We start from the raw sequence: 12,058 nt of genomic DNA on the forward strand, positions 1-12,058 counted from the left end.
TTGCGTTCCTTCTTCGACGCCAAGACGGCTCCAACCCGGCCCCCGGACTAACGCGCCTTACGCGATCGTTTGCGATGCTCGGAATATGCACATCGCAACTCTCTTCAATCAACTCTCTTCTGCTGCAGCACCGCGTCGCGCGTAAGTATGGGCAACGACGGCGGCAGCATACCGACGCGCCGTGAGCTGGTCAAAGAAGCCGCGCGCAACCCCACCGCCTCCGAGGTCAAAGAATCGCAGCACGAACAGCAAGAATATTACTGGACTACCGACCCTATCTCGCGCGAGCCTCTGTCGCAACCTGTTGTCTCCGATGGGAATGGGAAGCTTTATAACAAGGCAACCATTCTCGAGTTCCTCGTCGAAGGCGCACGAAAGGAGGATGCCGAGAGCATCACCCAAGGCGCAGTGAAGAGCCTGAAAGATGTGGTGGAAGTCAAGTTCGAAGTAAACGAAGAGGCGGCCAAGCAGGCAAACGGCTCAGCGAAGCATGTCACATGGAAGTGCCCCATCACCGGCGACAAGCTTGGGCCGGGGTCAAAGGCTGTATATCTAGTGCCTTGTGGTCATGCATTCTCAGGCAGCGCGATCAAGGAGGTATCAGGCGAGAAGTGTCTGACTTGTGATACGGAGTACGCGTCGAATGACATAATTCCTATACTTTCATTGTCACCTACGGATCTTGCGCGCCTTTCACTCCGCGCCAAGACACTTCAAGAGAAAGGTCTGTCGCATTCCCTCAAGAAAGCTTCTGGCGGGAAGAAGCGCAAGAAGAAGGATGAAGTGGCTGAGGAGGCCACCAACGGTACAAAGGATGTGAAGACTGCGTCCAACAAGAAAGACCGCGCCGGCGAATCACCAGCAGTGAAGTATGCGGCAGAGTCAGACGGCTCGAACAGGATCAACAACGCATCTACCGCATCATTGACCGCAAAAGTCTTGCAAGAACAAGAACAGGCGAAGAAGCGAAGACTGGAAAACGACAATGTTCGCAGTCTGTTCTCGAGAAGAGACTCAAGCAAGCCTTACGAAAAGAATAGCGACTTCATGACTCGCGGCTTCAGCATGCCATCAAAGTCCAGAGGATGAGTCAACTTCAGCCGTTTATTCGACTTCGATTTGTGTTGCGATATTGCAATACTGTCGCGCGTACAGAAACTGTTCGCTTGTCGACAGTAAGCCTGGAACCCGCGGCAAGCCCTGTTATCACACCCTCGGTCTCGCAAATTATTACATTTGACGAGCGAGCTCGTTTGATCGGAATTTACAGGGATGACACAGGAATAGCCTGGACGTCAGCAAGCTCTGATGAACCTTGAATCCTTGCAGCAAAGCGGACGGATTGACCGAAAAGAGAGAGCGTCGCTTCTGCTATGTTTTGTGCGGAAGCCCTAACTATTCCTCAGACCGGGACCGACGGCTTTCGCAGTTGCAACGTTTCACCCATGCAGCAGAGTGCAGCAAGGAGTGGCAGTGGCGGCATGATTTAGGATCTGGGCGGTCGGAATTGTGCCACATTAAAGTATGACAAGGCGACAGACGCCCAATACGTTCATAGCAACCGACCTAGACCTCGTAGCGATTACTCACCACATTCGATCAGACCCCGCTCTTTGTCTGGGACTACGTGTTATGCTCCTCGCAGCGATTGCGTTGGCCTTCCGTCGTCGCGGCTTTGCCGGTGGTACGACAAGACGTGATCGTACGTTAGCGTTAGGATCGGGGCTATTTGCATGATCGGACAACCGTGCGTCTTGACCCAGTTGCAATCTCGTCTGAGTGAGCAGTCTCACTGTGCTGCCGGCGTCTCTTATCGACAGCCCTACGTAGACCGAGTTGGCGAGAAAAAGATGCTGCGAGAGCGCGAGAGCCCAGTGCTTTGTTGGCCTGCAGCAAACTTCGTCGGAACGATGACTGGTAAGGGATAGCAATGTTTGTAGTAAAGTATAATAATGATAAGGTACGTGTAGATGGCACACCCCCTTTCGAGACCGTTAAATTGCGGAGCTCACCGTATCCACAATTTCGTTCGTAGCAGGAGGGCGAAGGCGTGCGATCGGCCAATTAGTGCTGCGGCTTGACTTTTGTCCACACATCGTTCCTATGTTATTCCCTATGGGCCGCGCCTTTCCCTCTTCTCTTGATGACACTTAGTCTACCAGAACCCTGCTTTCCCGCTTCTCGCGTTCTTTCCTCTTTCACCACGCCCGACATACTAACATATCCCCAACTTTCCAACCACAACACCTCACTCCCTTTCCGCCTTCACTTCCGCCTTCACTTCACTACCGACTCTATGCGTGCCAGGCAATAAGTCCGCGTCATATCGACTGCAATACACGCTGTCGTCGCCCCTATGCCTGCCCACTCATAACCGCGCCGCCTCCACAGACTTCGCCACCGGCCGGCCGGCAACACAATGAAAGGCACACGTTTTGAGAGGGACCTCGTCGGCCTCGAAAGATCGCTCGGGCTTCGCAGTAACCGTGGGATCTCACGTCAATCGAATAAGGACTCTCCTCCCATCCAGGCGATCGTCAATGGCATGAAGAAAATTGCCAAAGAATACGTGGATCTGACGACCTCCGAGATACGGCAATCGGAGCCACTCCGCCAGGAAGTAAACGACCTATTTGAGGAGTATGCGCCAGTGATATGGCCAGACGAGAACCATCAGCAGCCAGAATGGCTTGAAGACCCCGATCCGTACAAGTTTGAGGGCCGTTATCCACGGCGTCTCTGCTACAGTGACGAGGAAGACCGCGAAACGTAAGTCGTGACGCCACAGCCCGCTTCCAGTCACTCGCTAACAGCGCGCAAAGCCTCCGAGCTCTTTTCTACAACCTGGTGGTCGAGAAATGCTGCAATTACCACAGCAATCAGCTCCAACGCGCTCGCACGTCTCAGCGCCAGAGTTTGGATTATCTCGACTCTGCAGGGGAGACGCCTCGAAAGGCTGAGCCTGGTCTTGGCGCAGAAAGCGATTCTGAGATGGTCGATGCAGAATCAGCGCCACCACAGCCCATCAGTTCGTACCACGAAAATACCTACGAAGCGCGAGAAGCACAGTTCAATCCTGGCGAATTCTCTTTCCGAGTCTTTCAGGACTACGGAATGCCCAGTACAGACGCTGGAAGCGGCCCAACTATCAAGACGACCGAGCCCGCGCCTCCTTCAAGTACTTCAGCTATTTCATGGACGCCAGCCAACATGGCTCCCAAGGAATACACCCAAGAACCAACTCCTTCCGAAACTGCGACTTCAGATCGGCCTGATCGGTCAATGAGACCCAAACGGAAGCGTCCTCAGCCCAACGAAGAAGATTTGCTTCCCAAGAAGGTCAGTGGCGATCGAAAGGCGAAAAAACCAAGATGGTCCCAAATAATTCCCCTCAAGGTCTCCCCTCATCACCTCGCGCGACTTGCGGATGGTGAAAGAATCGCCGAGTCCGTCCCCACGTCACCAGAAGAAGAGACGCCTCCGCCGCAAGACGATACGATCATGTCGAACGCCGGCGAGGAGCATCCCGCCTCAAATGGCGGCTCCCTGTCTAGTGCACCGCCGACTCCCACCGACGAGTTTGCCGCTGACAATGAGAACATTGTTGTGAAACGAGATCCACGATCCAACACGCCGCCCAGCAAACCAGCGCCTGAACGCGTACCTGAGAGTGGATCTCAAGACGCTCGCGAACAGAAGTCTCCAGTCGACAATCAACCCGCCGACTTACCCGTCTCCAATGGGACTAGTCGTCCAGAGAGCGATCGCCCAGGCTCTGAAAGTGCTCCACCATCGAGGCCTGTGACTGGTCACCGCGAGAATGAAACGCCCAAGCCTCCACCACCTGCCCTGACCGGTCCTGCACGGAAAGACCTCTCCACGATGCCTGAAGTGAAGTGGCGACCGGGCTTCACGAATACTTCCAGCCAATCTCCGTTAACCCCTGCGAATGGATTGCACACGCATCACACAGGACCGCTCTCAACAACTTCGCCATCGCTCTCGCAAGACGGATTTGGTAGCGGGCGTCCACACGAACGTGAACCGGACGCGGTCGGTGGAGCTGCCAGACCCATGCCACAGACCACTGCAGCTCCCAATGCAAATAGTCCTCGACTTGACTGGCATCACACGCAGCACCAACCGGGCCAACAACGCCGAGAAAGCCAACCCGCACCGACGCAGGATCCGCATGCTGCACACCGTTCGCAAATCTCGCTTGTGGAGGAAGTTCTAGGTCCTCTGCTCGAATGTCCAACTGCCCGGGAAGTGCTGCGGAAGACGCCCAATCTCAGTCGGCCACAGCTTGAGGACATGAAGAGGATCCTGGCTCACTCAGCCGATGCGCAGGCCAACTTTGATGTCTTCATCGCTCATGTCTATGGGAGACGAGAAGATGGACCGAATGGCGGCAGCATCGCTACCGCACTTGCCTCAGCCATTCAACCACCGAATGCACCTCACATCGCCGGCCCGCCTAGTGCTGCTATACCAAAATTCCCACCTCAGCATGTCCTCCCATCGAATGGTCCGCCAAAATCCAGCGGGCCATCACCTCGTCTTGGCGCACCTGCACCTTCAAGGCGGAATACCCGTCCTGAAGACGTTGATCGAATTCTGGGTGATCTTGCGGCTTGCCCCACAGTGAAGCAAGTCCTGCATAAGAAGCCAGATCCTCGACGTAGAGAGCTCAAGATCATGAGAGATATTCTCAGAGATCATCCACAGAGCAGGACGGACTTGGAGATGCTGCTCACGCGATTGGAGGCACGTCTGGAAGCAGCCGATCGTGAGAGTGAGCGCAGTCCTTCCCAGGACCACAAAGAGCGGCCTCCAACTGCTGAACCACCACGAGGTGCCCCCTTACCGTCACCGAGAGTCACGCCTGGTCATGGCAATCCCTTCAATGCATTCGACAGCAACCAGTTTGCCCGCCCACAGCAGCAGCAACCACCACCGCCGGCGCATGCTGCTGAGCCACGGTACTCTATCGTTCGAAGCCCACCGACGAGTGAGAGCAGCAGAAGAACGGAAACTCCCCTTCACTCTGTCGATTCGAACTCTGGACGCCAACCGCTTCCGCCTGGTACTGGTGCATTCAGACCGGCTGCTCCTCAAGCACCTGCCGACCTTCCCAAACCCCCGCTTCATCCTCCGACACAACCACATCAACAGAGACCGCCACCACCTCACCTGCCGTCACAACCACTACAGCAGCCACACCCTCACCCACATCAAAACGTCCATCCCCATCCTACGGGCAACTTCGGTCCTCAACACGCACACGGCCCCTTCGGCCGTCTCCAAAACGTGCCCGGTCAGCCACCAAATGGACCGCCCCATCACCCCCAACACCAGCATCCACAGCACGGCGTGATGTCCGCACCAGCCGGCCCAGGACGAGCCCTCATCGGGCAACAAGACGTCTTCGCCGTGAGGCCCAGTCCCGCCCACAACGAGAAAGAGCAACACCAACGCCACAACATGCCCATCCGCAGTTCCTCGATGCAAAGCGAGCCGGAAGTCCAAACTCCTCAACACCCCGCCCACGCCATGAGCATGTCTCCCACCCCAGGCGCCACCGCAACAAACTCCCTCGAAGACGTCTCCATCGAAATCAACTGGGCTCGCAACCTCGACTACGCCGATTACTTGACCGGAGAGGCTTGTCTGCACTGCAAGACAGCTGGAGAGTTCTTTTCCCTCATCGAGGCGCAGATGCCCGATGAGTTACAAGGCGTCCACGGCAACGGCAACCGCATCAAAGAAATCCGAATCAAGGCCCTCACTCCTTTGCAGGGCGAAGGCATCATGCCGCGGATCAAACGCGATGAGGTGTCTGGACGGCCGGCACTGAGGAAGCTGATCAAGAAGTTGCGGTCGCAGCCCCCGGACGCGGATATCGAGTTGGAGTTTCGGGTTGTTTGGGAGTGATGCACACATCATCAAATCCTCGAAAACTTACCGATTTTGCTTTTTCCTTGCTTGCTTTCTGCTTTTGTTTTCGCGCGAGGTCTACTAGATTGGAAGGCACATAGTTTCACAGACCGAAAAATTGGGGCATGTTCCACGTCTACAGGGAGGGAGACGGGCAGTGTTCTTTTTTTCACGTGTAGAGAGTATGGGATGGGAAGCGGATGGTTGAGACGCGAGTATACCCAAAGTGCAGTATCTTTTAGTTAGCCGTGCGTAATCTGCTTTGTTCGATGAACTGCTGCATGTGTCGCGTCTTCGAGCCTCTGACTGTGGAAGCATCCGGGTTGGTGTATGAATATCATGTCTCGGCCAGTATCCGGTAAGGTTTCGCGGATTGCGCTAGGTTGAGGCGTCATGAGGAGGCGTAACCAAGGTACGTGTATGTCACGACGCAAGCACAGAACGGGTACAGAAAGGTCACGGGCACGAACTCATCTGGTGGAAGGTTTGAGAAAAGGATCGTTGAAGCAAACATGCGAGTGACTGAGACTCTTTCGTTTTCTCTTCTTTGAATGCACATGGTATCTTTCGTTAACCTACGTCGGTCGTCTTTTCCGTCCTGATGATCTCCCTTTTCCCTTTTCCTGCCGTATGGGTATTGGTGGCAGTCCCAGAAAATTGAAGAGCTAAATGCAAGCTCCCTTCTAGAGTTCCTCGTCGGAATCCGCCTGCTTCGTCATCGTCGTCGTCTGCTGTGGTGGTGCTTGATGGGCCTCCTCGAGCTTGACCTCTGGCGTGGATGCCGCTCGCTGTTGGGATGCGTCTTCTGCTTTGATCGTGTTGGAGAATGAGGTGGATGGTAGGAAAGCGTCGTTGGTGTTGGAGCCAAAGACGCCGCCGGCGAGACCTGGCATGCTTGATCTGTGGCGCTTGAATGGACTGCTGACAACATCGCCGGCGTCGATCTGGGCGGGTGACAGGCTATCGGGTGGAGTGCCTGCATTCGCGCTGGTGGAGTTGACCGATTGTGGAGTGCCGATGTCTGTCTCCTCAGACTTGAGATGTGGTGACTTTCGAGTGGCGGCGGCGTCGCCGACGGGGTCTGCAGAATGCTGTCGCTTGAGCTAAAGGGATTGTTAGTAAGCTCGCTCGCTTCGCATGCATTGTTGTTGAAACTCACCTTGATCTTCTGCACACCCTCTGAGAGCTCGCCGGTGCGCTTGGCGTCTTCTGGTGACAGAAGGCTGTTACCGTTCTCATGCTTGATGTCCACATCTGATCCCTGAGGTAACCGCTCCTCGTCTTCATCATCGGCATCACTGTCCATAGCATCTGCATCCTTGTCCTCTCCCTTGTTCTTGCGCTTGGCGTTCGAGGGGTCTCGATAGCCAGAGAAACCAACAGTACCTGTCGACTTCAATGGCCCAAACTTGGAGAAGTCCGGCCCACTCGACTTCCGCTTGGCTGCAATAGGCGTCTTCTGCTTGTCTGGCTCGAGTATGCCCATTTTCCGTAGTTGCTTCTCCCCGCGGTAGAAGAATGTGAAAACAGCGTAAGGAGATTCTGGTGGATCTAAACCTGTCACGGTTTGCGTGCTGATCGTCTTGGGATCTAAACTCTTGGGTTTCGCGAAGCTCGTGGTGTGGTCGATGTCGCCATCGCCGCCGTCACCATTGCCGTTCTCCATTCCGTCGTCATCGTCTTGTGCGTCAAACTGAGGCGAGTACTCTCCTCTCTTGATCTCGCCGCTAGCCAGGACGCGGAACAGAGCGACCTTTATTTGACCAGCAGCCTCTGGTTGCGGTGGCTCGTCTTCAGAGTCCGAAGCAGACGATAGGAGGCCACTGTCGTCGGCTATGTCCTCAACTGGAGAGCTGCCTTCTCCACCGTACCGCAGGACACCATTCCTGTCCACACGCTTGAATCTGGTATGCTCTTTCTCATCGTCACTGTCCATCTCCTCCTTCTTGATGCGCTGCTTCTTCTCGAGACGTCTCTGTCGCCGCTCTATCCGCTGTTGCTTCTCTTTGTTGCTGCCCTCCAAATCTAGGCCATTCAGCCACCGCTCCAAGCCGACTTCTCTGAAGAGAAACTCGCGCTCAGCCAGACCGCCGCCTTGTACGCTCACCCACCGAGAGTTGACCCATGTCTCTTCACCTCGCCGTAACAGCGTTGCGACTTCCTCCTTTGCTCGGCCATCGAAGTAGATGTATGCTGCTATGGTTTCATTTGGGTTGGTGGTTCGAGGAATGTAGGGTGGTACAGAGGGGCCAGTCTGACCCCGCTCGCTCGAATAGCCAGGGAGACCGCCCACCGCGCGTGGGTGCGGGTATGGGTCGTCTGCTGTGGGTTTTGGTGTGGAGTACGGGACGCTCAGGCCGGGCGTGAGTAAAGTGATGGATATGGCGAAGGTGGACTGCTCCGGTATGCCCGTGGTGGAGCCAGCTGGGACCTTGGCTGGAGGAACGGGTATGTAGGTGGATATGCGCGACTGGCGCGACTGCTTCTGGACCGAGTGCTCAGGAATGGGCCCGTCAGGAGTGTGGATGCTGACCGCAAGGCCTTTGAAGCAGGGCATGGTCTTGCGGTCTCAGGCGGCGGACGGCCACGAGCAAGGCGGTGTCGCGACGCAGGGAGCTTCTCGCCGGGCACTCGCCGATGTTGAAAGACTCTTTACCCGACTTCCTCGCACAGTCACGCGGTTGACGCTATGTGACTGCGACGTGAAAGAAGAGAGGTCGTGCTGGCCACGTGATGGGCCAAAGAGCTTCCTGTGACTGAGGCGGAGGAGACCAATCGTGAGCTGTTGTCAGAGGCGGTAGAGATCGACTCCAAAGTCTAATTCTGAGCCGCCGGGTGCAACCTATGCCATTGCTGAGGCGTGTGCGGACGTTCGAGAGGAGTTCCACGCGGTGGAGGAGGTCCGCGGCTGGTGTTGTGGGTGTTGATGTGTTGACTTCTCGAGCCAAAGAAACGTGTAGAGTGACGTGCCCGCGAGACGCCAAGACATTCGGGCGTCCCGCCCCCTCCCTCCCGGCGGGACCGCTAGCGCACTCTCTCTTCCAACGTCACCTCCTCTTGAGTCCTTGTTGCAATCTGCACGACCATCTCCTGATCTAGGGGCGGGCAAACTCATACAGCCCCTGGAAAAAGCAACTGTGCAATTAAGGCTTCTGCATTACAGTCTTGTACCGAAAGTTGAAACCGCAAGTTGCTCGGATTGGACAAATGTTCGCCATGGCGGAAGTTTGTATTCCTCGCCCGGACAGCATCAAACTTACATTGAATACGTCGTCCCATACTCTGCATGTCTTCTGGTAAGATGTGCTTTGCTAGGGGTAATCATGAGGGCATCATGTTCTTGACGTCGCTCGAGGGAGGATACATTGACGGACTTTCCCGAACGATCAGGCCAACGCCAGCACGATAGCCTTAGGTGCAAAAAGGTACCTATGCGGTCAAATCCAGCATCTTCAACATGTGTCTAAGGAATTATATGGCCGAGAAAATACGCTCTCAATGACTATAGACGCTACTTCCGTACCTTTGAGAGAACGATCGTTGACTGATAGCAATCTTAGTCTGCAGGCTCTATAGGCCGATATTGTGACATGGCTTAATCAAGTGAGCGTCAAAGCGTATGGTTGCACCCGTGCTCTCTCCACATGATCATATACACGAGTGACGAGAATGTTCATACACGACATGGGGCAGGTGAAAGCGGCCATTAGAAGCTCGGCGGTGGAGAGGCAGGAGGAGTAGCCAAGGTGTCTGTCCTAGAGTGAATCTCCGACAACAAGAGGGACCATTGAGCCCAGCACGACGCAGATTCGGTAATCGATCGGTCAGGTCATGGATCCTCTTGGCGATATCCAGATTAAGCTGCTGTGGCAAGATGGCCGCGACCAGACTGTTCCCGATTGACAGAAAATAAAAATGAAAGTAAACCAGCATTGCTGTCTGAGGTCCATGCCGAGGCTTTTCTATACTCTGTCCCCGCAAAAGTATTATCCCATGCAGTCTCTTCGAATGCCGATCAATGGAAAACCCCTGGATGATCAATTACCATCACCTGTCGACGCCTCCCTCTCATCCTTAGAATCTTGTAAGGCTTTGCGAAGAACTTGAAACATGAGTGCTTGCACTTCTTGCTGATTGGAATGTCGAACGGCCGTCATAAGGCGAGCCCTGAGAGTGCGACGGTCGTCTGCATCTGGTCTTTGGCTGGCTGCAGAGAAGTCAGTCAAGCCATTTGACACATCTGAACACGACGAGAAGTTGTGTTTTACGTACGTGTTGTGTGAGCCATGTTTTTGTTGGGCGTGTTACTATTCCCGGCCGTGGCTCCTCCTCTTCCGCCACCTTTTCCGAGCTCTTGAACAGGACGTGTATTCATTGCTGTGAGGTCGAAGAGATGAACGAGGATGGACTGTCGGTACTAAAGATGCTCGAGTGCGGAACTCCGATCGTTGTCGCTCGCTGTTGTTGTGGTATGTGGCAGATCTGGGTTGATATAATACAAGGCTCTGGCATCTCATATAAACGCGAATGTAGAATAGGCCCTTAGCATCCAATACATGCGGAGAATCAATAGCGCGCTCAACGACGGCAACGCGCTGCATGTTGATGCAAAGATGTCGGTGTGTACCTTCCCTGATGTGCGGCAATCTTGCAGAGCCAGAGAAGCTCCAGTCTAGAAACGCATCCAAGGCTTTTCCGACCGGTGAAGAATCGAGGGCGGAGTCAATAATCCTGTAGGCCGAACTGGAGAGACCTGAGAATGCATCAATCGACTGATTTGCGGCCGATTGGATCATGCGTTGTGCTTTGTCCAGCCACTCCTGAGCTGATCTCAAAGATATGACATCGCTCAGATGACTATCTTGCCAGTCCCTACCACCTATCCCAACTCGTCCATATTGGTCGCTGTCAATCGTGTCTGGACTAGGTGCGGTCGCTCTTGGTCTGTGGTAGGCGTCGCTCGGACGGCCAGCTCGGCCAAATCGCACTAGCTGCCTTCTTTTGCAGTCCGCACACTGCGGAAGTTTCATGCTGCAATGCAGCGTCGAAAGCTCTGCATATAGTACGATCATTGGTGAGGAATGCCTCCCTGGGCCTGCACGTCTTTCCGTGCGAAGTAGCGACGCGAGCTTGCAACTGAGCTGCCCCTCGAGGCTCGCCTGCGCCCAGCAGTCAGTGTTATCAGCAGTGAAGAACCGGGCGTACCTTTTCTTGGCAGACACAGTAAGTTCTGTGAGACCGTGCTCCCCGTCAAGGTCAGACTGCATATGCATGGTCAAGGAAGAACTGTCATGGCCCGTCCGGGAGGCCGCTCCGGTCCTGTTGTGGACGCCCTGACCCGATGACCAGGTAAGAGGCTGCATCCACATGTTCGAGATTGCCAAATGCTTCACGTGGCGCGCTCGTCTCGCGTCAAGAGAGTATCGTGCCATTCGCACTGACCGCATGCTTGCTTGCGTTTGATCTGAACGGCTGCACGCTGTTCGGGTACCAATGGCGGTGAACACCAGGACAACACAGAACTCAGAAGTTCGCATTGAGAGGGTTGCCTTTTCCCACGCAAAATTTGGGGTCTCGCTGCAGGCCAAGGGGCGAGTCCCGCGGTCTTGTCAGCCTGAACGGCGAGTCTTCCGCCAGAAGGCGTGCGGAGATTCCAGTGACCAGGGACGCTCAACGTCTGTCCATCTCTCGCATCACAATCTCTTGAGCGTGACGATGGTGCCTCTTCTTCGCGGTGCGCGGCAAGTGCACGTCCCTTAGCGCCTTGACTTCGAACTGGTAGTTGGCGGCTCATGGAGGGCAGTGACAGGCTCTCGATCTTCGATTCTGGATGTGGTTTGGTACGACCGCAGGTTCCCCGAAAACATTGCCTGCGGCCAAGCGTCCCCGAAAATTGCCCCTGCGTCCGAACAATCTAACTTTACCTCGACTTTACCTCCAGTTTGCCTCCATTTTGCCTCTAGTTTCCCCGTTCACCTCCAGTTTCCCAATTTACCTCCAGTTTCCCAATTTACCTCCAGTTTCCCAGTTTATCTCCAGTTTGCCTCCAGTTTGCCTCCAGTTTACCTCAATTCCTCTTCAATTTGTCCTGGATGTGTCTTCAAAATGTGTCCTCAGAGTG

General features: G+C 54.9%; 4 protein-coding genes across 4 annotated transcripts; 2 read left to right on the forward strand and 2 right to left on the reverse strand.

Annotated features, from left to right (window-relative positions):
* Window positions 1–147: 147 nt before the first annotated feature.
* On the forward strand, window positions 148–1,089 carry M409DRAFT_22662 (uncharacterized protein; the record flags this gene model as incomplete). Its single annotated transcript, XM_033806437.1, has 1 exon — window positions 148–1,089. One exon carries the CDS (start codon window positions 148–150, stop codon window positions 1,087–1,089), a length of 942 nt encoding a protein of 313 aa, XP_033668123.1.
* A 1,330-nt stretch (window positions 1,090–2,419) lies between these two features.
* M409DRAFT_22663 (uncharacterized protein) lies at window positions 2,420–5,934 on the forward strand (the record flags this gene model as incomplete). Its single annotated transcript, XM_033806438.1, has 2 exons — window positions 2,420–2,769; window positions 2,823–5,934. 2 exons carry the CDS (start codon window positions 2,420–2,422, stop codon window positions 5,932–5,934), a joined length of 3,462 nt encoding a protein of 1,153 aa, XP_033668124.1.
* A 686-nt stretch (window positions 5,935–6,620) lies between these two features.
* M409DRAFT_54422 (uncharacterized protein) lies at window positions 6,621–8,494 on the reverse strand (the record flags this gene model as incomplete). Its single annotated transcript, XM_033812707.1, has 2 exons — window positions 6,621–7,040; window positions 7,097–8,494. The coding sequence occupies 2 exons, from the start codon at window positions 8,492–8,494 to the stop codon at window positions 6,621–6,623; spliced, it is 1,818 nt and encodes a 605-aa protein (XP_033668125.1).
* Window positions 8,495–11,005: 2,511 nt separating this feature from the next.
* M409DRAFT_54423 (uncharacterized protein) lies at window positions 11,006–11,474 on the reverse strand (the record flags this gene model as incomplete). The annotated part of the gene is made up of 2 exons (XM_033812708.1): window positions 11,006–11,096; window positions 11,143–11,474. 2 exons carry the CDS (start codon window positions 11,472–11,474, stop codon window positions 11,006–11,008), a joined length of 423 nt encoding a protein of 140 aa, XP_033668126.1.
* Window positions 11,475–12,058: the final 584 nt, after the last annotated feature.

The sequence above is a fragment of the Zasmidium cellare genome, assembly GCF_010093935.1.
Source record: "Zasmidium cellare ATCC 36951 unplaced genomic scaffold M409scaffold_16, whole genome shotgun sequence".
Taxonomy (NCBI): Eukaryota; Fungi; Ascomycota; class Dothideomycetes; order Mycosphaerellales; family Mycosphaerellaceae; genus Zasmidium; species Zasmidium cellare.